The 26409-nt window shown below is 42.4% G+C and overlaps 1 protein-coding gene across 1 annotated transcript; it reads right to left on the reverse strand.

Annotated features, from left to right (window-relative positions):
- Window positions 1–978: 978 nt before the first annotated feature.
- LOC102689214 (G protein-activated inward rectifier potassium channel 1-like) lies at window positions 979–25766 on the reverse strand. Its single transcript, XM_006638094.3, has 4 exons — window positions 25505–25766; window positions 24561–25231; window positions 9996–10212; window positions 979–3113 (listed from the first exon to the last, which is right to left on the reverse strand). The coding sequence occupies exons 1-4, from the start codon at window positions 25521–25523 to the stop codon at window positions 2509–2511; spliced, it is 1512 nt and encodes a 503-aa protein (XP_006638157.2). The 5' UTR covers window positions 25524–25766; the 3' UTR covers window positions 979–2508.
- Window positions 25767–26409: the final 643 nt, after the last annotated feature.

A 26409-nucleotide genomic window follows, 5' to 3' on the forward strand; every position in this document is an offset into this window, starting at 1 on the left:
TTTTATAGAATTTTTAAAATAATTTGTTTCAGCACAATATTGTGTATTTTAATACACCTGATAGAGGAGTTTGTGAAAAACAAGATTAAAAAAAGGTGGACAGAATTTTACTGAAATTTTCTGCCAGGATGAAGAAATGTATCTGGGGAATTAGGAGTCAGGATGAATGCACCACTGCTGTCTACTCATTTAGTGCAAAAGAGAAGAAAGCTGTAACAGAAAGACTTCGCTACAGATTAAATTAACCTGAAGGGTTGGCAGTTGATTTTAAACGTTCTTTGTAGGTTCTGAAAATCTGCTGCATTCTCCTGTGCATTAATGATTGGTGATGGCCGATACCCAGGTTATGCTGTTGTATTGAGTTGTGTGTTAATAAATGACGAAAGAGGAGATAGTTGAGTATTCCATTTCCTTTTGTAAACAATGGACTGTAATTAAAAATCACTCCATGGATAGACTTGGCAAGAGGGCTTTGTTGTTTATTTCTCAACCTCACTCCTCCCTGTAAATGGTTACCCCTGCTGATCTTGTCATGACTGGACTGGGATAACAGACCTCTGAGCAAGGCTGGGCTGGTCAGTACTGGGATAGGAGATCTCTGAGGAAAACCAGGCAGCCTTTCCAGACCAGTACTGCAGTAAGGTAGCCAGGCCCACTGGGCTGTAAGAGGTGCCATCCTCATACTTGGTCAAGAATGATCCTAGACAAAGAGACGAGAATGATCCTAGACAAAGAGACACCTTTCATAAAAGCAGGAGTGGGCTTCTTGATTAAAAAAGAGCAAAGCTCCGAGTATTGTAAAGCACACCATGAAGCTCATCCATGAAGCACAGAGTATACGTTGAAATGGTCATAATATTGAATGAAAGTTCCTGGTCCTGAGAGACTTTGGAAATGTGTGCTTAAACTCACAACAGTTATCTTAAGCAAGAGCAGCTTTAATGTATAAATTAATGAACAACAGGCAATAAAATATGATATGTCATTCAATACAAATATTTATTGAAAACAGCATCAGGCAAATAAATTAGTTTGATGATATTATACATAGCAAGCCATGTTTTAAGTTGTTCATTTTTAGTGATTTTGTAATGAAGGCAAAAGCTTGACCTTGTCCTGTCTTAAAGCTTTTACAAAATAAATGTAGTGTTCTTGGACCTGACAGTAATCCTAATGAAACTGGAGGGCCACAGGTGCAAATACAATGCTGAACATGTTTTTCATGCTTACCCATCACATATAAGAAAAAGGCTTTCCACTCTTATGCTGTTTCAGTTCCTGTGGATACATTCAGGACTGCCTCCAAACAGACCTCAGTTCAGATGTTTTGAGATGTTTGATATTTCTTGACTCATGGCTGCCCCAGGCAAACTGGAGCTGCACATTTATAACAGAGATAAAGTGTGGAAAGAATTAATGAGACGTCACAGCACCTCCAATTTATTTATTGCTGCTGTCTTTGTAAACCATTGCATGAATGTGACACCCCGTGGTCAAAATCGATGTACCAACACTGGTCAGGTACCAGTGTCTGTTCTTCCCTTGAAGCTGAAATCAGAAAGCCTTCACATGCTTACAAGACAACCTTGACCCTTCGAAGGGCCATGGCAGATGGAAACCCCCCCCCTTGGAATGAGCCAGGGAGCAGCTGCAAGGGTGATGGCTGGGTGGGGGAAGGAGTGAGTAGAGGGATGGGTAAGTGGTGTTCTGGAGGGGAGCTTTTTATCAGGACATTTATTTTTCCACTGGACAGCGGAAATGGGGGAGATTAGGGTTCAACCTTTTCCAGGACGTTTGTTTAGAAGGCCATTAAGTGAATTGAAATCAGACTTATTTGTTAACATGCAATGCCGGCTGCCATAGAGCTAACGTCAGTCATGGCAACAGGTCACAGAATAAGTGATTTAAAATCAAGCGCCTCTACAGCCTGTCACTTAAAAGCTTTCTTCTAACACATAATTACTGCATAAACTGCCAAATTACATACTGTGAAGAGAAGTTAAAAAGTTTCTCTCCCAATGCACTTTCCCTGGTTATTACTTTATTATTTTAATCCACAACCACTGTGCATTTAACTTTGGGGCTTTCTTTTCAGACATCCATTACACCTCCTGAGCTCGAGTACACTGACTCAAGAGCGGACATCATCAAGCAAACTGGAAATGAACCAAATAGCAGTACCAGCAAACTGTTTGTGCATCTCCGAGTTGGCGGGATCGTTTCATCCATAGAGTCAAACGTTCATACTACAGCAGCTTAGATCACAGCAAATGGAGGCAAGTCACAATTATGTAATTATGCAGTTTATTCCGACTTTATTGAAGTGAAGTCGGTATAATTTGGCTACAGGGTTTCCTCCGGACTAAAAATCTTGCGTCTCCAACATGCACACAAGAATGAAAGAAGGATGTGTCGTCAGAGGGCTGGCACAGAGGGGCTCAATCTTCTCAGTCCCCACTTTCACTTCCCTGCTTCCGTGCTCATATTTTTGCGGGGGTGGGGGGGTCGCTAAGTCAGGCGGTCCGAGTTCATCTTGCGGAGCTTGGCGGGCAGGTTGTTCTCGGGCCGGGGCCCCGGGCTGGGGGCGATGGGGATCTTCTGCTGCAGGTCGCCGGTGGACTGCGTCATAGGCTCGGCGCTGACCTTCAGGGCCTTGAGCTGGAGTCTCTCCTCGCCCTCCCCGTGGTTGGGCACGGAGCTGATGCGCTGCAGCTTGAGCGGGAGGTCGCCCGTGCTGCAGGCCTTCTCCGAGTTGTGGGAGCTCATGCGCAGCACTCTCCTCTGCAGCTCGTCCTTGCCCGAGCTCATCCTCTGCAGCTTGCTCGGCAGCCTGCCAGCCCGCTCCTCGATGGTGTCGATGCAGTCCACTGAGAAGACCCGCTCCCTGCGGCCCCTGATGTCGCCCAGCGGGGGGGTGGGCACCGGAGAGGGGAGAGACATCTTCTCCTCGTATTCCTTGACGCTGTAGGGAGGGGTGGGCACCTCGAACGTGGCATGGAACTGGGAGTAATCCACTCGGAAAAAGCCCTCCTCCAGAGACATGACCGGCAGGAAGCGGTGGCCCCACAACACTTCGTCCTCAGTGTATGAAGTCCTGGCCTGGCATGTCATTCCTGGAGAGAAGCCAACAACACAGGATTGGTAGAGCCTGCTCTGACGTCAGGCCAGCTAACAGCTGTGGGCCGTCTACTGCACCGTGATGACAGGGAGTTTTACATCATGACTATATCCTGTAACACCCGTGTGGACGGCTTGGGCGATTGTCAGTACCCCCTGCCTCTAATTGATCTGCGATTACCTAGATAGCCTCTGTGGTATCTATCCCAGGACTGAAGCCCCCACCCAGCGCTCTGTCTGGAGAGTCTCTGTGCGCCTCACTGTGCTCCTGCCTGGTCTAGCTCTTCCAATATTGGCCCCTCGCCCCGTTTCCTGATGCCTGAGTTCTGAGAACCTCTCTGGCTTGTTGGCTTGGGGACTACCCATCACCTCGCCTGCCTGATCCCTCTCTCCAGCTCCCCACTGATCTCCACCCCTGCCTGGGCTGGCTCTCCCCCTGACCGCTGATTCATTACACAGAGCATAGAGGCGCTTTGCACCAGTTAACAGGGTTGACTCTGAAAGCACAGCTGTTGCAAAAAATAAAGAAATGTCTTTGATTTTCACCAAATACTATTGGAAATCAGTTTTTTTTTCAAATTGAAGTGGGCCAACAACAAGAACAACAAAATATTCTTAAAGTCTATTTTTCATTTCTAGTGTTTATGTTCAGATTACTAGGGGAAAAAAATGTTGACAGCAGAGAGAATGCTGGCATGAAAGTGGGTCACATTGAAAAACAAAAGATAATTCTGGTCATAAAAATAGTCCATTTATTGCTAGCTGTGCATACAGCTCTTATTGACCATTAATAAGAAATACTTGATAAAAACATTAACTCCCAATATGTCTGAATTTAAGACATACATAAAAGCATTATGCTTTATTAAATCCATGCAAAATACTTTTGGATTTTTAAAATAACGCATGAACTGAATAAAAATTCCACACATCCACTTCATCCTATATCCATGCTTCCAGACAAAATCCAGCTTTACCCTTTGCAACTTGCATTTTTTTCAAAGGTTGGATATTGATATTATTCCCACTACAAATGGGCATCCAGCAGGGACCTGACACAGCCAATGGAGCTACAGCTGGTGCCCAATCAGCCTGACAGGGGAAGCGATTGTATGCAGAACTCTGCCAGAACCTGGAATCCATTTGCTCAGTGCGCCTATGGAGAATCCCAGTCTGATTACATCATCAAACAGAAGCACGCCTCGTTTGAATGAGGAGGACCCTTGTGTGAGTGTGTGCTCTGGGTGGAGATCTTCAGCTGAACCATGTGGGTGTTGCTCCCTGTTCTCAGTGCAGGAAAAGTAAAAATTATAACACTGCCAGATACTGCGATGACCTGGGGAGTAGAAATTCAATATGTTTCAATTGAACTTTGCAATACTCTGATTTTTTCAACTGTAACATCTCTTTAACAAGAGACCGTAAAAGACAGGAAACACAAAAGAACCATCACCGCTGAATGGAGCAGCCTCAAATTACATCGTGAGGACTGAGATTGTTCTTGCTGTTATTATTCCTTCAGCCACAGACACTGAATGGAAGGAAGGGCTGACAGCTGCTTGTCGAATGAAGACTGTGCACCGGGGCAAACAAACAAGCCCACATGGCAGCAGCCAGACCAGGCACTGGCTGAGCTGTCACCTCCAAACCACGTTTCACTTTGACAAGAAAACAAAGCGGCCTCGTCTTTCTTTCATTCTTCCTTAAAACACTAGGCCCCCACTTGCTGAGAACATGAAATGCATGACTGATGAGCATATAGTGGAAGAAACACTGACGTTGCCTCGACGTACCTTAAATTGATCAATTAGCTAGATCATCTCAATGCTAGGATGGATTTAGAATAAGTATCAAGTAACCACAAGTATCAAACCACAAGGATAGGTCAACAAGCAATATTTGTTCCACTTCATCTATAAGCTAATAACACAGCTTTCAAATAGTTCAACACTTAAAATCGTTTTATGATTTATGTTATATATTAAGATGTTAGATGTTCAATTATATTTGAAAAACCTGATTTATAATAATTTCCTGATATAATGTTGCCTCATAACATACAGGTACAGTAGCTCCTGAAATCCTTGCACTGATGTCCTGTTGAAATTTTGCAAAAACTTCCAGATTTTGGTCTTGAATGCAAGATCATGAAGGGAATCTCTCCCTCTTTTATTTCTGAGCTCCTGATGAATTCCACTCTCTGGCTCCCTGGTGCTTGAGACCCTATATAAAAGATCCATGTTCAAATTTCCCATTGGCCCTTACCAATCATGCCCTACTTATAATCCCCATCTCTGAACTGGCTTCATTATGCTGTTCTCCTCCCCACTAATAGCTGATGTGTGGTGAGCGTTCTGGCGCAATATGGCTGCCGTTGCATCATCTGTTTCTTGAAAGATGCCAGAAAATAAGAATCAGTGGGTGGTAAGAACTCTTACTCAGGATCATGTCTTCCAGGTTGACTGAGCACAGTCATGTCATCTATCTGTCAGTACCTTCAATCACCACATCTGAACCTAGTCGAGCATTTATGGGATATTCTGGAATAACATCTGCGATAGCTTTTTGCATCTCTATCAGGCAGTCCCGAGATGAGTGACTTTCTCATGGAAGAATGTTGCTGCATTCCTCTTGCAGGAATCCAGATGCTGGTAGATTCTGTGCCATGTTGCCTGATGGCCCAATTAAGTCAGTGTTTTTTGCATTTTGTGTCTACTACCTGTATCATAGTCAACATTATCATTAGTCTACAAGCGTGATTTAAGAACAGCGTTGAATACACTGAAAAGGACTACTCTTAGAAGCTGGACAGACCTGCTATTACTGTTTCTTGTGTTTGATTTAGACATATACATGATATTTTGCTTATAGACAGCTAGATGCTTTGGCTGTACTCAGCCTCTATCAATACATTTGCAGCCCGAGACACTGATATTGAAAAACTCAGCTGATGTGATGTTATGTCTTCCTTGTTGTTTCTCTCTCCTTTTTTTTGTGTTGTTCTTTGACTGAAATACTGTGATGTATATTGTGCATTTCTGGAAGAAGTGCATGTGCTCTGTTTTGTTCTATAATAGCTTCTGTGTTTCCTCCCTTGTCGTGCTGGGTTTTAAATAAATACAAATAAAACATCAAACAAAAATCTACTGTATGAACATAATTATTATTATTATTGTCTGCTCCTTTTTGTGCTTGGCAATTTGCTGCCGTTGTGTGTGATTTTTAATTGAAGGTTATTCTTTTTAATCCAAAAGAGGCTACGTCACAAGCAGAGGTAAAGGCTGAAAGAGACAAAGCCTTAGTAATTTGTGAAAAGAGATAAAAAATGCTTCCCAAGTAAAAGTAAAAGAAAATATTTCCCCAGGTGGAGCACATCAATTCAATAATAACCAAACTGTGTTTGTTTTCTATAACTATGGTAAGCCACAGTATGGCCTATTTAAAAAGCCCAAAAAGTGGTGAAAGATTCACGCCACTTTTTCTGTTGCACATGAAAATGGAGCTATCAAATACAGAGACTGACAGACGAGGATACCTGAATAAAACTGCAAGGAGGACAAGCAGCTGCAATTGTCCTTTTAAAATGATAATGAGGGATGCTATTACCATGAAAATGGATGGCTTTTGTGATGTGTTGGTTAAACAAAGTTCCTTTTTATAGAGTGTAAAGCCCAATGGACTGGAGGGCTGTGTAGCTGGAAGAGAAGAAGGCAATTCTTCTGATGAGTATGAATGGATGTCCTGTTGTTTTGTTCTTCATTATGAGTCCTTGTCCCCTATCTCTCTTCTCTGCACTCCTTCAAATCCAGATGCGTCCTAATTGTGCTGTATTCACAGGAGAGGTGTATTGATCCCAGCTCACTGAAGCACTGGGCCTCCACCAGGGAATGAATAACAGCTCAACAGAAAGTGGCGCACCCACTTGAAGAAGGTCCTTCTTCTTCATCAGCCAGCGGTGACCGGGAGTCTCCAAGCAGGAGTGCTCCACTGGGGGTTTGGATGGGATTCAGATCGCTCAGGTTAACTTCTGTTGCCCCAGAGGAAAGCCTGCCTAGATGGTAGAGTTAGCCAGGATTATATTGGATTGGCAAACCAGTCTGTGGGGAGACGGCTGGTTTACCACTGTAGGCCCTGAACCCTGTATTATTTGCAACTAGACACGGATGTACAATGAATTAATTTAATATGATGAGTGATGGTGGTTAAGTCCTCATTCTCACATGGAGGGTAATTAGTAATGTTTGGGGATATAGGGGGCTTCCACAGTGCTAGCTGGGGCGGCTGCAAAGAAGTATTTTGTTTGTAAAACTGAGAAAATCTCCTAAATAAAGCTTCTGCACTTACTTTGACACCCATTGTGAGTTTTAATGTGTTCAGATCCTTTGAGACTATTAGATAAGTCAGGTGCCAGATCTGTAATGCAGTATGCCCCAGGTTTGTCAAGTCCAGAAAAATACCAGAACATCTTCTGTACTTCCATGAAAGGGAATAAGTCACGAATTTCATGTCTCTTTTCTTTAAACAAACTGCAAACTTAACTCTGGAGCATGAAGCTTTGCAAATTGCCTAGCTAATGAGATTAAAAAGCACATATATTAAGCATGACTCGTTTTTAATTAAAAAGTGCGGCTCATCAGTTCTGATGGAACACAGTGTAGTGGGAAGAGGCAGTACAAGCTTCACAACCCACCCCAACAGCATGATTTTCTGATCTGACGTGGCACAATAATGATTTCCTTTTCTTTGGAAATTAATTCCTTGACCTTTTCCTCCAGATTACAGTGCTTCAGAATCAATAAAGCACTTAAGAATCAGAAGTACAGATGTTATCTCCCAAACAGGTCCACAGAAGTGGAAATTGTATCCACATCAGTGGTGCAGGGAAACAGCTGCTCCATTTAATGTGTCATAGGGGACTGCAATAATCAATTACAAATAACTATATTGATACTAACTAGGGAATAAGGAATAGAGCACTTTTTTCATATTGTTGATGATTTACAAACGACTATCATAATATAGGTTACAAGCTGGATGTAATTATGTCAAAACATCAAAAATGAAAGTCCTTACTAGTGTTTGATGTGTTGTATCATACTGCATGTCTTTCAGTTTCATTCTTTTGCCTCTGCAAAACATTTGCAGATCTACCGCAGATCATGTGTGAACAACGTGACAAGTCAGAATTTTTATCACAGGAATTTTCTGAAAGTCATTAAACGCGCCTTAAGCTACAAATACAGCAAGACGTCGCGAAAATGTGGAAAACACCTCAAGTCCATAAGAAATGTCTGGAAATTTATATTGCAAGTGCTAGATGAGGGAAGAGATAGTGAAAATCTTCAAATGTTACCTTGCCGATGTTATTCTAGCAGGTATGAAACAAAAGAGCAAAAAGGCCATTTTGACCTCTTTTCTGTAATGTTAGTTGCTGATTCTGCGCAGCAGAGAGCAGCCGGGGAGTGACCAGTGATGTGACCAGCGGTGTGCACAAGTGGCATGCACGCAGCAGAGGATCAGCAAAGCTCTTTTGTTCTTCTCGACTATGTGTGCGGAACATGTTATCGCCACGGTGTGACACAATATCCTGCTCCAGCTGTCTTTCCTGGAATCGCTGGAGCACATTGCCGTTACAATGGAAAAAAGATTGTGAAGCACCAATTACATAACAGCCGTGCAATCCCTTTGACTCCATAAAACATATCGCTTTTCCATCGCTTTTCCATTGCTCTTCACAGCCTTGTAAGACTGCTTGCGCTCTTTCCCTGTGCCTCTTTATTAGCCTAACAAGGTTAAAGGGTTTAGCTACAGTATTCTGACTAGCAGGTCCAGTGCAAACAGAACAGTTCATTGTGTACATGTGTTTGTGTAAGTCAGTGCGCTATCCCTGTCAGCTTCAGGGTCTTGTAAATTTGTCATCAGCTGGCTGAATATCAGTTTTTATATGACACATAAATAAAGTATCCGTGCAAGAGGTACAGCTGAGGTTGATAAAGCATAGTGAGAAATCCCTGCTCTTGTGGCTTGAATTTAAAAAATCTGAAGGGGCACTGACTCTCCCTTCAAAACAAGACAGTTTCCAGAAGAGGTTCATTGTAGTCTGGCTTCAGGCAATGAAGAGAAAAAGAAATCAAGGTTTTGGCCGTGACTGTAGTCTTTATTTTAAAGAATAATGACATTTAAGAATCTATGTTAATTTGTCTTTTTTTTATTTGGCACCACCATATTTTTTCTCCAATTCTGCTAGGACCCCTGCCCCAGCACGAGGGGTAGGACAAGTGTGGGCTGTGTTACTGGAGCTCTGTGGTTGCACAGCTCCAGTCCTGGAGAACCACAGAGATCTGCAGGGTTTCGTTCCACCTTTGCCCTCAACGACCTCACTCAGCTAATAGGCAGCTTTTGCACTTTTCAAAGGTCTTCGGCTGCTGATTCCTGGAAAACCTGCTGGATTCTGGCCCTCAGAGGCAGGATTTGTGCTGTAGCTAAACCAAACCAGGTGCTGCAGCTCACATGCTCTCCTGCCTGCCAGTCTGCCTTGGCTTTGAAGTTTCTGTGCAACAGTACAGCACCATGAGGGATAGTGGGAGCCCGTTTCATCCTGACTTCCTCCTGAGAGCTGCTATTCCTGACCTTCTCTTAAAGAAGGATTAGCCTGCCAAACCTGTGTGTTAATTTTACATTTTCAGCAAAGCACTTTTTCTCCAGTTTACAGCTGGTTTAGAATTTATTCGCTATGGATCTGTCAGACTTCCACTGTGCTCAACCCTACTGGTGAATTATAAATTATTTAATGCAGTACATTTGGCTCTGGAGTTTCCAAAAAGCATAGAACAGAAGGGGATGATGAAGAAAGGAAAAAAGAGAAAGTAGCCTCTAACCTGTTGTTTCCACAATGCCTTCCAGGATAACGACGATCTCAAACTGCTCGCTCATCAGAGACCTCTGGGAGAGATCAAAGAATGGGCTCTTGGGATTGATCTCGTGGCAGATCGTGAGAGGCGAGACGAGAAACAACTGGTCCGCTCCTGTCCCGAAGCCCACATCCAGCTCGCACTGGTCCAGGGGGAGGAACTCGCCCTCCGGTGTCTGCCTCGACTGCAAGAAGACAAGCACAGCGATGAGCGAGAGCTCAGGCCTCAGGTCCCCGCAGGAAGGAGCTGCATGCAGTTCCATCAAAATCGAGGTTCTCAGTGGGTGATGGACTAGTCTTTATGTGATGCACTCAAGCTAGACTGCACTCCAGCACCCCATATAGAATGTCTAATAGCTGTCATAATCTATAGCTAGATCTTATGTTTGAATTTCGGCAATATAAGAATATAAGATAATGATATAGAAATGTTGCAGGCCATTTAGCTGAAGTCAGATGAGCCCTTTGTGTAAAGAAGTGATCCATATGTTCAGTTCTCCATGCACTCCTACATAGTCACTGGGTCTTTGTTTCATCACTGGTCATGAAGCAGTTCTGTGGTTGACTTGGAAATAGTTGTGACAGTCATGTAGTAAAATACATATTTGCTGTTTGGATTTTTGGATTAAGACCTTCCCCTTCAGTGGTTAAAGAGCAAGGAAATATGACAGAAGCCCTGTCATATTGCTGTACTGCTGTACTGACCATAGATATCGCTGGACAACATTTTCAGGAACCTTTCTTGTATCTGTTCATCATTCTACACCCCAGATAAAACCACTGCCAGGATTCAGGCATACTACACGGTGTAGAAACAGTGTTGGTAACTTATTAATTGACAAGTTTAATCGTTTTGCACGGATTTCAACTGCTCACAGCCCCTTACCTGGGGTGACATTGTGGGCAGGTCACAAAATCAGGAAGTTTCTTGCCATGCTTTTTAGAAGAGCAGATACCCAGGGAATCCTCTATTAGTACACCATTAACTCCACTCAGTGTCTCAAGGTTTCTGGCACCATTTATTGTGAAGCTATGATGAGGTGAGTGACCTTTTTTCTGTTTACAAGGTGCTCATTTATTAGGCTGCAGCTCAGGGTGTATTTGCTTTCCTCTGTGGAGTACAAGCAGATGGAGGCCCACAATACCAGGCTGGTCAACCTCCTGATGTTAGTGCATGGGAAAGGCGTATTAACATAAGGGCACATGTTTCCCCTTTCAGTGGCGGCTAGAACACTAGCAACACAACATCAAATCCTGTACAGTATATTTAACACTTTTAGCCTAATGCTGTGTTTTGCTTGTGCTCTTTTGTGATTTAAAGGAAACTGATTTTCACACAGAAATCATAGAAATGTCCCCGTGAGTTAAACTGACTATTATTCACTATTTAGTTATCTTTTACAACATTGTAAAACAGCCAGCAACTTCCAGCACGAAAGTGAAGGAACAGCAGCAGTTGAGCACACAGATCTTCTTTGTTATTTACTTTGTTGGATTTAATTAAAACTTCGATCCACTCACCCACAAAGGGCAACTTCAAATTCCATTATTGACTTACAAATTAAATGACAAACTTCACAGCAGCCTTCTGTTTCTCGCTACTGGAAACAAGTGGGAGGTGTGGGTCCCAAGCTCTATTTAAAGTGAGCCCTGCCCCTTGCATGTACTAAGTCATCACTCAAGGATCTGGAATTCTACCTTGATGCACTTCATGTGCCAAAACACTGTAGAAAAAACAATGCTCATGCTAAAATGGCTCTTTCACCACGGGGTAACTAATCTAATCTGCCACCATCATGGACAGTGAGAGCAGTTTAAAGAGGTACTACCCTTTAAAAAGTTCTTCTATGAACAGGTTTCTTACAACACTGCCATGAAACTGAAGTGAAACAACTGTATAATCATACTGGTTAACCAGACAGTACTAACAGCACAGAACAGGTTTACTGGTGGCGTCACCACTGTGTCTCCAGACCAACAGCAGTCCTCAGACAGCTCTATACACTCATTTAAAAGCCAGGGCAGATACAGCTGACCTGACTCAAAATCGTTAAGACCTGATTTACAAGTGCCATTCATTCCAGACTTTCTATCCCCATGAAAGACTCTGCTTTGTTGGGATAATTGATTCATTTTTATTTATGGCACTCAGACTTCAAATGGGAGAGCTTTTCCTTAGCATTTTTTAAGGAAAACCCCAGACGTGCCAGACCCATTGAAGCCTGAATTATTAAGGAAATAGAACCATGAAGGCCCTCTGTATGAGTGTTAGTCATATAGCCCTTCGCAGTGTGCTGATTTGGGAAATGTTTGACTTGTCATGGCCAAATTATTTTCTTGAGGACATAACATTGCAGTGCGTGCTGTGAATTAATTCTAGCTGCAGTAGTTCAGTTAAAAGTTTACTGCATATCAAATAACCTGCACTCAAAAATTCTAAGCTATAATAGAGTATAATCACTCCAATATGTAAGGTAATTAAGGTAGGAAGATTTTTAACAAGGGGCTCTCAGTATGAACCCCAGCTGTGGCCCTAATTCACATCACACTACCTGTGTTTTCAAAAACTACTTTGCTCCGTTCTTTCCACAGAATATCAAACATTATAGTATCTGAGATTATTGCTTTGGATAAATGTGTTTCTTAGGTGTCCAGCTAGTATTTATAACCATATTCTTGTTTGTCTTTCCTGGAACGAACTTTAATGATATCCAAATTACAGTCATAGCATTAGCCAATGAATGGATCTGCAGGAAATACGTAGCAAACGCCCAATAAAACACCTATGCAAGGGCCAAGTGTTTACTTTTAATTCCAAATGTGCTGTTCAGATAAGAACTGTCTTGTTTATAAACATGGAATAACTGCTTTGAAGGGCCTAGTGTATAGGTTCTGTAATTACATGCATTGAGAAATTAAACTACACTGCAAAATCAGCAATGTTTCAAATGCAAGTGCACATCTACAGTATATTGAAAATATTCCATGTTGCTGAAGTAATATTTACATAATACAGTAACAATTTTGGTCATATGATTTATACATAAGCTTAAGCATTTCAAAGTGTAAACACTACACAATAAAATTGTGTTAATAAACTCTAATTATTAAATATTGTTATGTATTAATAATGGACCTTTTATCTGAAGTGTAACTAAAAACATTGGCACATTTGAGCTGTGGGGGTCTGGATTTCTGCACTTACAGTATGACTTCACAGGGAAGGCTGGGAGGAGTTTTGCACTGCAGGTAAGGAGCTTTGTTGAGACTAGATCAGATACTACAATAATACAAACACCCACATAATTAAAAGAGTTGCACACGTTCAATTGCACCTGAACAACAGCTGTCCGCAGCCTCAGGGTGTACTGTACATGCAGCTAGGGAGGAGTATTAGCACCCTGTATTGTCTGCATTCATTCACTAAGATGTTTTAGCAGGAAAAAATGAGAGTTTAATACATTTAGAGACACATGTATAATTTATCAAACAATACTGATTACACTTAATCGCCGGTTGGAGTATTCTCGGTCGCGTTTAATGGCAACGTCAGCTCAAAGATTTGGTTCAAACCACCAAATGGAGATGGGCGTGCCGACAAGCGGACCCTGCTGATGCGGGATTAACGCAAGGATGAGAGACTGATTACACTTAATAAAGCAGTGCAGAACCAGGTTTCAGATGCATTGATTTCAGAACATGTCAGCAACTGTACACATTGATTAGCAGCCACTTGTATGAAAGCAGTGTTGGATGACTGTAGCCTGCTGCACACCAGAAGTGCTATGTTATTATTGTCAGTACAGTGGGACAAGAGCCTGAGACTTCCCATGGAGGGGCAGTGAAGCAGTGAACACAAGAGGGCCTCACGTCTTCAAAGAGTTCTTCAAAATGCAAGAGAGAAGCTGGTGGCATCGAGCTACATTCCCTGGTGTTTTAGAGCAACAAAAGGCTTCAAGGAGCCTGTGAAGTTAAAAAACATTAACTGGATATAATCTGTGTTTCAGACTAAGATATGATATTGTTCCATATCAGGCAGATTGCTAGGCAATTTACTGGCTGTAAATTTACTGTCCATGTCCATGTCTGTCTACCCTTTTCATCTGTTCCCCATAACATAAAGGCAGTAAGCCAAACTCATCCATCCATCTTCCAACCACATTTTTGAATACAGCGCTGCTGGAGAGTCAGAGCCTATCCCAGTAAGCAATGAGCACAAGGCAAGACAACCTGCACCCTGGATGACAGTCCATTGCAGGACACATCAGACATAGTCAAGCACACACTCACAGCAGGGCCATTTTCCCAGAATCCAACTGAACCCAGAGGCCCAGTGTTGTGAGACAGCAGTTCTAACCCCTGTGCCAGCCAGTAAGCTAAACCTTCTTAGAAAAAGGCATGAGCTGCAGTAACCTGTTATCAAATGTTTTCATTTTCTTTAAGAAAGAGTACTGATGACCTCTTAACAATAATGACAAAGGAACTCTTGAGAAAGACTTTCAGTACCTATAGTTACCTGGAAATTACCTTGTTACATTCATCCTAGAAAGCCAGCCGAATTCAAAGGGCAAAGAACTTAGATCAGAGATTCTCCTCCCACAAAATTCCTGAAACAAGATGTTGACACCACTGTGCTGAAAGTCATCTCACATTTCAACAGCCAATTATGGTCAGCGAACACACAAAATCTTGATTTGTCTAGTAGGTCTTCTTCAAACATATATATCTACAACACTAGTTGTAGATATATAGTTTACCTGTGAATGGACATACACCTAACGGTGGACTTTGGTCATTCTGTGGAAGTTGATTTGAGAACTGATCCACAGAGTGAACCCAGAGGATGAGTGCTGTCCCAGCATGTCAGAATTTACTGCACTCCAGCTGTTGCTATGGAACCTGCAACCAGCCACAGAGCTATATTTCTACTGTGATAAGGTCCCAGCTGTTGTCCTTGTACAGAATCTTTAGCGCCCTTGTCTCTCAAACAAGTATTCGAATAAGACTCCATTTTGTCTTCTGTTGGTTTAAGGATATCTCATTACTGGAATTATTTTGTTCTAAAACCTATTTCAATTTTTCATTTGTGTTTTTACACTGTTTTACCCACAGAGGTCAGATATACTGACAGATCCACATGTAGGATTTATACTGGCACCCTCTAGGTCCTCATTACATACATATATACAGTAGCTGCGCACACAGATAGAAATGTGATATATCGGTCCCTAAGGGGAGAACAGCAGCTGTTGGAAAATTGCATTTTTTGTGTTGTGTTTTCAAAACAAAGAAAGCCAGTCCTTTGATAGACTTGATGGATGCGCAGTGGAAAACAATCCTGAAACAAAGAACATTCTTCTTCGGGAGCTACTTTCCTCCGAGAGTCACCACCTCAGAACTCTGGAGCTGCAACTACAAACACAACCTTCAACACAGCTAAATGAATTCCAGTGCTCCTGATATTTCTGCCCCAGGAGGCACAGTGGCTCAGTAGTAAGCACTGCTGTCTTGCAGTACTTAGTCCCTGGGTTCAGTTCTGAACCCGGAGTGCTGCCTGCACAGAGTTTGTGTGTTCTTGCTGTGTTATTGTGGGTTTCGGATTCCTTCAGGTGTTCTGGTTTCCTCTCACAGTCCAAAGACATACTAGGAGGTTAATTGGCTTCTGGGAAATGGGCTCTGGTGAGTGTGTGTGCCCTGTGAGGGACTGGTGTCCTGTCCAGGGTGTCCCCTGCCTTGCGCCCACTGCTTGCAGGAATAGGATCTGACTCTCCTGTGGCCCCGAATGGTAAGAGGTTTTTAGAGAATGGATGAATGGATTTTCTGCCCTATTGTCCTGTAGCTCAGGATTCAGACAAAAATGGTCTCGTCTCTGTGAAAAAGTAGAGAAGTGTCACAAAAGCCGACACGTTAAACATCTCGTGCACAGCCCACATTTTTTCTTTTTCGAACAGAAGGGTGCCAGATGGTACTGTTGATACGTGCTCATGCGTTTTAAAACACATTAAAGGATAAAAAAAGTATTTTTGTGTTTTTCTGATCCAACACAAAAAAGCAACGTGCAAAGCTAGCCAATTCAATATGAAACCCTGGAAGGCCAATCCAACAGCTTTAGTTTTCTGTTTTTCAGAATGAAGTCACTTACCTTTAATTCACTTTCATTTGCACTGAATATCCCCCAGCATATATACTCCATATGGAGTTTATAACAGAAACTCGGGAGGAAGGTTGGATACCATTCCAGCCGTCTTTGTATACAAATCTCCCACCCTAGTGTTTCTGGGCTGCTATTCCCTCAGCTAGGCAAGTCACGACAAATACTTTATACATAATTAATCTCTCCATTTCTTTCAAGTGAACTACTCATAGAGCATTAATGGCTGTGTTCAGGTACGCAGTTTGCTCATGTAAGAAAATGAGACGAATATTTACAACAGCAGTAATTTGGCCTGTTAACAACATTACACAGATGATTAGTTAACTCCCCACCCAGTTCCCTTTGATGGCTGTTTATTAGGGATACAACTATTTTAGGGTCATAACTGTTGCCGCGGTGATACAGTACCCGGGCTTGCAGAGCAATAGGGATAAGATGCTGGTGTCTGGCTGTCATGCTTTTTTCAGGTTCAGTATATGAGACTTGATGGAAAAGATTTAAGAAGAAACTGAGGCTGGACTGGGATGATATAACTACCACCTCTGTTTCTGCCCAAACTGCCAGTACAAAACCAGTAATAGCACTTTTACCTCTGCTGCCTTCTGAGGGAAACAGACAATTCTGTCTTTGTTAGTTCTTCATAATTGCTGACTAATTTGAGAATGCTGCCATGTTAACCCATCACAGTACCACTATATTTAGCTATTATAGTCTATCTAAATGGTTGGATTTAAAAGCTTTCAAAGCTTTTAATCTTTGAATTGAAATACATTGGCTGGGGAAATGACTAAATACGCTGTATTTGGTGTAGTTCTGCTTGAAAACCCTGTTTTCCTGATTTCACACCATTGAAACACACTATCGCACATTAAAGAAAAACAGTTTTGACAACAGTTTTGTACAACGTTTGGTTTTACCATGTTTATACCAACATGAATTTGGAGATTTTATCATTGAAATTTTGCTCTACAAAATTAATTAATTAAATGTCAATCTGGTAACCCAGGGGTTTTTATTAAGAAGAAAATGTAAAAACCGCTATAGGAGGTCTGATTTCACAGAGACAGGAAACTGGGATATCCCTATCAACCATAAATTTGTTCAGCACATTAAAGTGTCTTGGGGAGTCCTTGATCAAATTAAACAAACCTTGCTCACTGAAACATTGCTAATCCAATCAGCATGACAACACGAACTCCCAAAGGAAAGCCTAATGGAGATTCATTATTAACACCTGAAACCTCCATTAGCATAAGCCTTTAATAATGCCAAAGCATTTCCCTCTCTAAACCACGGGCAAATTCACCCTCAGTGGCTCATTGTGTTCATTGTTAAACACTGCTGCTCGCTGTGCAGATTGCTGCTGCTGCAGAACAAAGACCCTGCCTGCAGTGATAAAACATTGCAGCCTGTGTGAAACAACGCTAAGTGCAACATGAAATTAATTTGGATTGTTTCATTCCAAGCATTTCCTAAATAATACAGCATGTCAGTATCCAAGTTTGATTGCAGAGAATAGCACTTACACCTTCAGACAAAACTGCTTAATTCAGCAGAACATCTTTACTACCGTTTTCTAGGATGAATGAGGATCAAATCAAGGTAGAACACAATTAAATAAGATAAAGAAAACAATATCTGTTACCTTTAATACATCCGTGAATAACAGTATTTAATTTAAGGAATGATAATGCTTTTGTATGCAGGTACAGGTGGCCTGCAGACAAAAGCACTATCACTCTTGATAAACAGGGCATATTGTTTCCTTACTGGTAATTTTCTACCAGAAGTAAATTTACCAGAGTAAATACAAACACCCACTCAATCGGCAATATCCATTATGTATTACCTTGTACATGATTAAGTGGGAGAGATTGTACAAAACTAGCAAGTGATACCTGGTGTCAAAAGAAGTGAACGTGACAGAGGCTTTGGTTCCAGCTGTCACACACTGCATGTTGAAGATGGTTTCTATTTATGACAAATAGCATAATGAAATATTGAAGACTCCTGCGACATTAACCAACGTCATTTAGTAATTGACCAAATTACTTAGATGAAGATGATTCATACACCCATCTGCTTTCTAACTCAGGGTCACGTGGAAGACAGAGATGATTCCAGCAAGCAAAGGGCGCAAGGTAGGATATATACTGTACAGGACGCCAGTCCATCGCAGGACTTGCAGATACAAACACGCACAAACACTCACACCAGGACCAGCTCTCCACTCCTGCGGCCCTGGGCTCAACACTGGACCTGGGGTCCTGTCTGCGTGGGGTGTGTCTGTTCACCCCATGTTTGTGTCGGTTTCCTCCCGGTGCTCCAGTTTCCTTGCACAGTCCAGAAACATACAGGTTGGTTCATTGCTTTCTGGGAAAACCGGCCCTGGTGTGTGAGTCTGTTTGTTTGTGTCGACAATATTGTAATAGACTGCTGTCCCATCTGATTTGTATCCTGCCTTGCGCACATTGCTTGCTGGGATAGGCTCTGGCTCCCCTGCGACCCTGAATTGGAAGAAGCGGTTAGAAAATGGATGGATACTCATCTCTTTCGTTTCCAGATGGATTCCTGCTAAGTCAAATAGCCTCCATGCAGTACTGTGGACAGGGAATTCCACAGGGAATAGGGAGAGGCTATTCCAGAACAGTGTCTAGGACTAGGAGCATCTTAAATTGTTCTCCTCTAGAACCTGAACCACCTCTGGAACAGACTGGGTGGGAACCAGCTGCTGTTTTTTCACCCCTGCCGCACCATCCCATCAGAAATCACCACCCTGGCAGTGAGAGGTGAGTCACCTGCTTTGACAGGCCATGGAGAGATTTACTTTTTCAAATACACCTGTCGACGGTAAGACTTTTTCAACTGAAATTGATATTTTTGTAAAATGCCTTGGAAAGACTAGTAAGGTATATAAGCTGGTGAAACACCCTACAGTCACACAGCTCTGGAGTCCTGTGTTCAATTCCATCTGTCTGTAGGGAGTTTGCATGTTCTCTGTCAGTATAGTTTGATTTGCTATGCTAAATTGTCCATCTGGAGGGGTTCCTACCATGTGTGAATAAAACAATGCTCAGCAGCTGAACAATTCAAGATATTCCAAACAATTGTTCCTAATTTGATATATGCCATTGATAGTTATGTGACTTTTAGTCCAGTGGGAACAGTGTCACTTGCTGGGCACAAAACAACAGTTGCACAAGCATGTCTGGTATATACATCACCTATTCAATTACGGTACTGGACATACCAAGCCATGCTGACCTCTGAAAGCTGATTATATCTGGCTTCACAGTGCAGCACAATCTCACCACCAGCAACAAAAGGCACATGCTGATGGCAGTATTCATTCAGAATTGTATTACTCTATTATTAGCATAAGGAAAACAATCTTGTCATCTCTTGGGTATATTATTTAAAATACTTCAGTGCCATGGAAACCTTGGGTGCTTTAAGTAAAACAATAAATTAAAGAAAGGGTAATATTGCTGCTTTTTTGTACTTTCACTGAACAAACTCTTCTTCATGCAGTGGTAGCTACAGAGCTTGATATTTCTGAACAGACCAGTCTTTGTCACAGTTTGATCAGGCCTGTTGTCTTAGGGTTTTACTTTGCGTCTTCTCTCCTTGCTTCAGCTGATGGTGTCCAGCAGCTTGTGCATCCCTGTTGCACCTATCACTGGCTTTCCGTACCAGCTACTCAACCAAAGACAAAATTGCTTCTCAAACGACTTATAGTTACCTCCCCGCAAAATAAATAATCCACATGGTTACCTGTGTCGTAGTTTGCTTGTTTATTAATTATTCAATTTTCTTTGTGCTTCATGTCATATGTCATTCGTATTTTGAAGGCTTTACAGATCTAGAAATGTTACCGTTCTGTGATTATCTCTTGCAATATTTCTGCATAGCAGACGTGATCTGAACCATCTTGTCAGGCACTAATCTTGTTCAGATCCAAATGCCCGAGCCCCATTGCTCGGCAGTGCTCTGACCTGACTTGCTGTCAGAAGGTACAGGCGATAGTGCACACTCCAAGTCTTCTGCCCTTTTGCACTCTGCAAGGCATACTATAAAAGGGAACATTCAGAGAGAGACTCGGGGAACTAGAACTACAATGCCTGAGAGCCTGTGGGACAAACTTGCATTGCAATTTTATTGCTGGCTTCAAACACTCTGTGCATCCTGATGGGGAGGAAAAGTATTTTTATGGAACAACGGCCCAGATTCTTTCTTTCCAAGCCATATTTTTTCTTTTCTTTTTACTCCTGCTTTGTGTATTACACACACAATCAGTTTTTTCCTAAAAAAAAACAAGTTTTAAAAGCGCTTTAGCAACTGAACTGTAGCATGTAATTATTATTATATTATATAACATTTAAGAAAAATATATTTACGAAGTATCATATGTTTTTTACAAATCTAATCAAAATAACTTATCAATATCAAAAGGAAGAAAGGAAAACAAGATCTGAAACTCTGTATATACATGCTATTATTTTTATGAAAAAGAAAAGATTTTGAGGAGAAAGGGAGTTGAAATGCCAACTTTATCTGAAGCACAGTGCTATGTGTCAAGAACTCAGAAGGCATCCTTCTGCAGTATTACAGCATGCCAGTGGCAAAGACGTCCATTTGCACCCGGAGACGGTGATCCCAGGCCCACTGAAGCTCTTGTTCTGTGTTTCAGCCCGCTCCTCACAGTGTAGAAGGATTGAAACAAGATGGAAGACATTCACATGAAAGAAGAATGAATACTGAAACAGGAACCAGAGGACACAAGTTGAAACTATGCATTTAAAACCAAGCACAGACGTTACTTCTTTACGTGGAGGGTGGTGGAAGCGTGGAACAAACTACCCAGCTACATTGCTGAAGCCAATACTCTGACTATTCAAGAAAAAGAGATCCTTGGATCAATTACCCACTAACCACCAAACAGGGTAGACGGGCCATTCAGCCTCCTTTCACTTGTAACCCTTCTTACATTATACCAGGTCTTGTTAATTATACAGAAAGCATTTATCATCAAGACGTCTGTCCAGGAAAACTAAACACTGGTAATGTAGTAACTGTGGGAAAGGGAAGGTTGCTTACTTAACGGATAATTTCATTTTCATTTCATTTGAAATGCACAGGATATAAATGTTTCAGTAAGCCTAAAGCTCCCACAGCACAAATAGGCTCCTCACGATCACAGTGGACTTTCAAGTTCAATACTTTACTGCCATGACACCTGGGTGCATGGAGTTTGGTTTGGTGACATACAAAACAAACAGCCAGTAATAAACAGCATCAGCCAAACACATCTACACATACTGTCCTAAACACACCAGTGAGATAAATGAGATAAATAACAGTCAGACCAGATAAAATAACAATATGCCATGCACAGATTTCAAAGTCAAGGTACTGAGCTCAACTCACAGCCTCCTGGTAGGTTCTGTTCTGAAACCTAGTAACCCTTATGCTGATAAATTCATTTTTTTTCAGTGTTTCTCAATGTCCAGGAGTTATTTAAGGCCTTAGTGTTGGTGAGAAATGTCAATTACATTTCCTTTCTTCATCTTTATTTTATGGGATGACTTTGGAAATGAAGCACAATGTTCTGTTACTGTTTTTCATTAGTCCAGACTGGTAATGGGCTGTGTGTCTCTTTTCCTTGCTTCATTTATACCCTATTACACTGCTATGTCTTCAATCTCAGAAGTATTAATGTGTCGACAGCTGTTTACACTACATTGTCCCCAGAGCCCTAAATTAAAGCATTTTTCATGCCCCGTTTGATACAATAAAAAAAGAAAAAAATAATAATTTAAGTTAAGCTACGCCTTGTCAATAGAAAGGGAACCAAAAGGAATATTAATGTGCTGCTATTTAAAAAAAATATTATTTGTAGTCGAGCATATTTTTGCAAGGTCTGTAATAAATAGTTGGCTTATCTCGCATGTTTTATTGGTTCTGCCTTAGCCCTTCTGTGCTTGGTCTCACCCAAATTAAATCACAGCTCAATGATGAGAGTCTAGGGGGTGATAAATGGGACAGACGCCTCTTGTAATGAAATAAGACGAAGGAATGTGCCTTCTGCCAGGGACAGAGGCCTTCTTCTTTTTATTAGATGAAAAGCAATAAGCAGATATCTGACCGTATCTCTGTGTTGCTAGGATCCTAACAAGATACACGTTTCTTAAGGAATCTGAAATTGAATTGAGCTCAGGGGTCTATACAATGTCAAATGTTTTTAAAAAGGAGTCATATCTTTTCACAGAGAGTTGTAAGAGTATGGAACAAGCTACCGTGCCATGTTGTTGAAGCCAATAATCTGGCCCTTTTCAGGGCACAGCTGGATGAGATCCTCAGATCAATATTCTTTAACCTTTCATAGGTGTCACAATTTTCCCAGAAGCCAATTAACCTACCAGTATGGACTGTGGGAGGAAACCAGAGCACCCAGACGAAATCCATACAATCAAGGGGAGAGCATGCAAACTCCACACAGACAGTACCCCAGAACTGAACTTGGGGACTCAGCAATGCTAACCACTGTGCCACCGTGCCCCCCTTCTGAAATCGTCAGCTTGCTAAACAGACCCGACACGTAGAGGTGTTGCAGAGTGAACCGGACTCGCTGAGGCAGCTCCGCGCTTGCAGTTCCAGGAATACCGCGCCCGCAGAGCTGAAGGCGGCCACGTTTTCTTAACGATCTCAGCTAAATCGAGCTGCGCGTAGAACCGATTTCCGTCTTTGAAAAAACTAAGGTCATACACAGATATGGATCAGTTAGCACAGCGCCCCGCTATGGCCTAGCCGACTATGTCACTTAACTTTATTTTTTTTTAATATTCCGTTTAGGTCAGCCTGCTCCAGGTGAAACAGTACCTGTACAAAAACAGAGAGCTGTAACTTTTAGGAGATTTGTGTGGCGAAAACCACATAATGACATTAAAATTACATTTAAGAAAGGTCATTAGTTTGTATTTCTTATTACACTTACAAATGATGGTAGTATTCCTAGTAGCCTTATTAGACACTGTTCAAGACATATTTGTGATTTTTTTTTCTGTGAAAAACTCTAAGGCCACAAAATGGTATCGTTCAGAGAAAACCGCACGGACCATACATGACCATCCAATTGCGAAAAACATATCGATCCTATCGATGCTGACATCTAATTTCCAGAGATGGAAGTTAACTGATTCATAGAAATCTATAACGTTTTCTTAATCTAGCCACCGTGCTCTCATATCGTTGGAGAAAGCAGAAACGATAAACAGAAAGATATATCCTCCACCTCATCCGGACGGTGTGAAGTAATAATCATACATTACGACAAATCCCATTATGCTGTCAATACAACTCCAGTTACAGATGCGCTGGGTTATCCTGGTCAAATGAGTCTTTCCGGGGAACGATTTCCCTTCACGGTAATTGACAAATCACCGTAATTAAAACTACATTCATTTGTCTTTCTCAAGGCAAACTGGTGAACTTAACATGGCACGGGACAAATGCGCACATAGCGGTGTTTAGCTGTGCCTTCACTGTGATTAATGCGCTGTGAAAAGCAACACAACCCTCCTCAGAACCCGGAGTGGCAGCTTCGGCTCTCAGCCTTTTGATTAAGACGTTGAGTTAGACTTTGTTTCTAAGAGGAAAAGAAGTCTGATATTCGATCAATATAATTTCTTTAACATATGGAGGTTCACACAATAGTGTAAAACAACTATTGAAGATTGGTAACGAGATATTTTGCATGGAAGCGTTTGGAGGCTTTGCAAATAAACCTACCACTTGTTGCTGTTTGTGTAATGATGCCGTCTTCATTTTACCGCAGAGGTGATAACTGTAACCATTTTTAATAGAATAATGTATAATGAATGCGCTACTGTTGTGTTCAAGGCTAATGAATTATGTATTCCGAGATGGAGTGCGCGCCCTTCATTGCGTTTCAATGCAATTAAAATCATTATGTATTTAACACTACATAATAGTAAACTTCATATGGCGCCTTGAAAGATGACTTCCCAAAGCGCTTTACAGAAAAAAAACACAATGAAAGGAGACAGCAGAATGACACAGGAAAGGGTTTGGAATACAGGAGAAATTTATGTTACGTTATATTTAAAATCATTGTTTTAAAACGGTAATGCGATTGAAACGTTAAATATCAATTAAAGTCCTTTTTGGTGTATATTATTATTATTATTATTATTATTATTATTATTATTATTATTATTATTATTATTATTATTATAGAAGAACGATGGCGTTAGTGCAGTTGTTGTTGTTAACTGCACTAATTATTCTGTTTAATTTCACAGTTAAGCAAGAGAGGCGCGTGTCGCGCTGGCCGAGCTCGGAAAGTTCACATCCTCTTACCTTTATAAGTTTGCATCGGATCTGAGCGGACACCATATGGCTGTTCCTCAGGTTGCCCACCCGGAACATGAGGCACAGTTTGCCGTCGCGCTGCGAAATCACAGCGTCCTGACTGAACATGAGAGTCTCGGCGCGTTTCTTGGGCTGAGACATCTTGATGAACATGCAGCCGATGAGAAAGGCGTCCACGATGGAGCCCAGTAGGGACTGGAACAGAAAGAGGATGATGCCCTCGGGGCATTTCTCCGTGATGTAGCGGTAGCCGTAGCCTATGGTGGCCTCGGTCTCGATGAAGAACAGGAAAGCCGAGGGGAAGTTGTAAACATTGGCCACGCAGGGCGTGTAAGTGGCGTCGTGGCCCTGGTTGAGATCCCCTCGGATGTAGGCGATGATCCACCACATGGAGGCCATGACCAGCCAGGCTATGGTGTAGGTGAGGATGAAAATGAGAAGGTTCCACCTCCATTTGAGGTCAACCAGGGTGGTGAAGAGGTCCGAGAGGTATCTGCTGGTCTCCCCCCCGAGGTTCCCGTGCTGGACATTGCACCGCCCGTTCTTCTCCACAAACCTCTGGCGCTTCTTCTTGGCCGGGGCGGTGTACGTCGTGCCTCTGGAGGTGTTCACAACTTGGTAGTCTTCTCCGAATTTCCTCCTTAGCGCTGACATGCCTTCTACGGGAATAGAAAACAGCAATTAAAACCCACAGCCCTAAAACTCACACCACCTGCTCTTCAAGCCCGGCAGAAAAAACAACAACAAAAAAAGCGCTTCAGTTGTTAAACGTTATCCATGAGCATCGTTTCCCTTTCAGTGGGGAGAACGGCAACTCCTCGCACAGTAAGGGACCGTCCAGAGCATGTCAGTAGCGTCCCGCACTGCAATTTCCCTCACGGGATCAATAAAGTATCTATCTATCTAATACGGAATGCCTCACAGCCTTGTACCTCTTCCATCAACTTTCATATCCAGACACTGGCGCTTCAGGACTCGCCAAAAGGTGGGAACATCGATGCTCCTCGGAGAGTGTGCGCGGTTGTCCTGCCTCTCTCCCGTCACCTCTGCGCTCTGGGTGCGCTCTCGCTCTGCCCGTGAAGCGGCATGTCTGGCGGCGGGCGCAGCCTGGAGCCCCGGTCCGGAGACACTGCTGGGAAACCGCTGTCCTCCGCATGCAAGTGGCGCTGAGCACGGGGAACGGGGCAGGCTTGGGGGGTGGGGGCGCTCGCTCGCCTTGGCTTCCCCTCCAATCAGCGCGGAGAGAAGCCAATAAAGAGAGAGAGAGGCTTTCTCTCTCTTGGGCAAACTGCGCCTGCCGATCTATTGGAAACGAGAGAAAGGAAAACGGCCCCTTCTAAATGAAAGAATATCCTCCCCCGCGAACCGCGGCTGGGTTAACAACCGCCATAAATTAGGCTTTGCTATATAGCGACGTGGAAGAGAACGATTCCCATCTGGGAAATTAATTTCGCGTTTTTCGTGCGCTACACAATATGTGATTCTTAACGTTTAAATGAGCGTTATGCATTTAAATAACATCTATAACTGTGTTTGCTTTCCGCTTGTTTCCGCGCTGGGCAATTTGATGGGAAATTTGTGAAGTTATAATTCACGAGAGGAAGACTATTTTATAGTTTAATGGGAGACTTTTTCTTAGACCCAAGTTTTGCGCGGAGCGAAAGGGAAGATGTCGCACACACCGGCTATTGTCTTTGAACACTATGAAGTTTTTATACGAAACATAATAAAGCAGGTTTCTTGGCCTCTGGAACAGGTGGCCGATCGTACGAAAAAGACGCCGGGACAAAAACAACCTAACGAAAGCGGACAGTAACAACTTGAAGCACACCGACAT

Source organism: Lepisosteus oculatus, chromosome 28 (assembly GCF_040954835.1).
Source record: "Lepisosteus oculatus isolate fLepOcu1 chromosome 28, fLepOcu1.hap2, whole genome shotgun sequence".
NCBI classification, from domain to species: domain Eukaryota; kingdom Metazoa; phylum Chordata; class Actinopteri; order Semionotiformes; family Lepisosteidae; genus Lepisosteus; species Lepisosteus oculatus.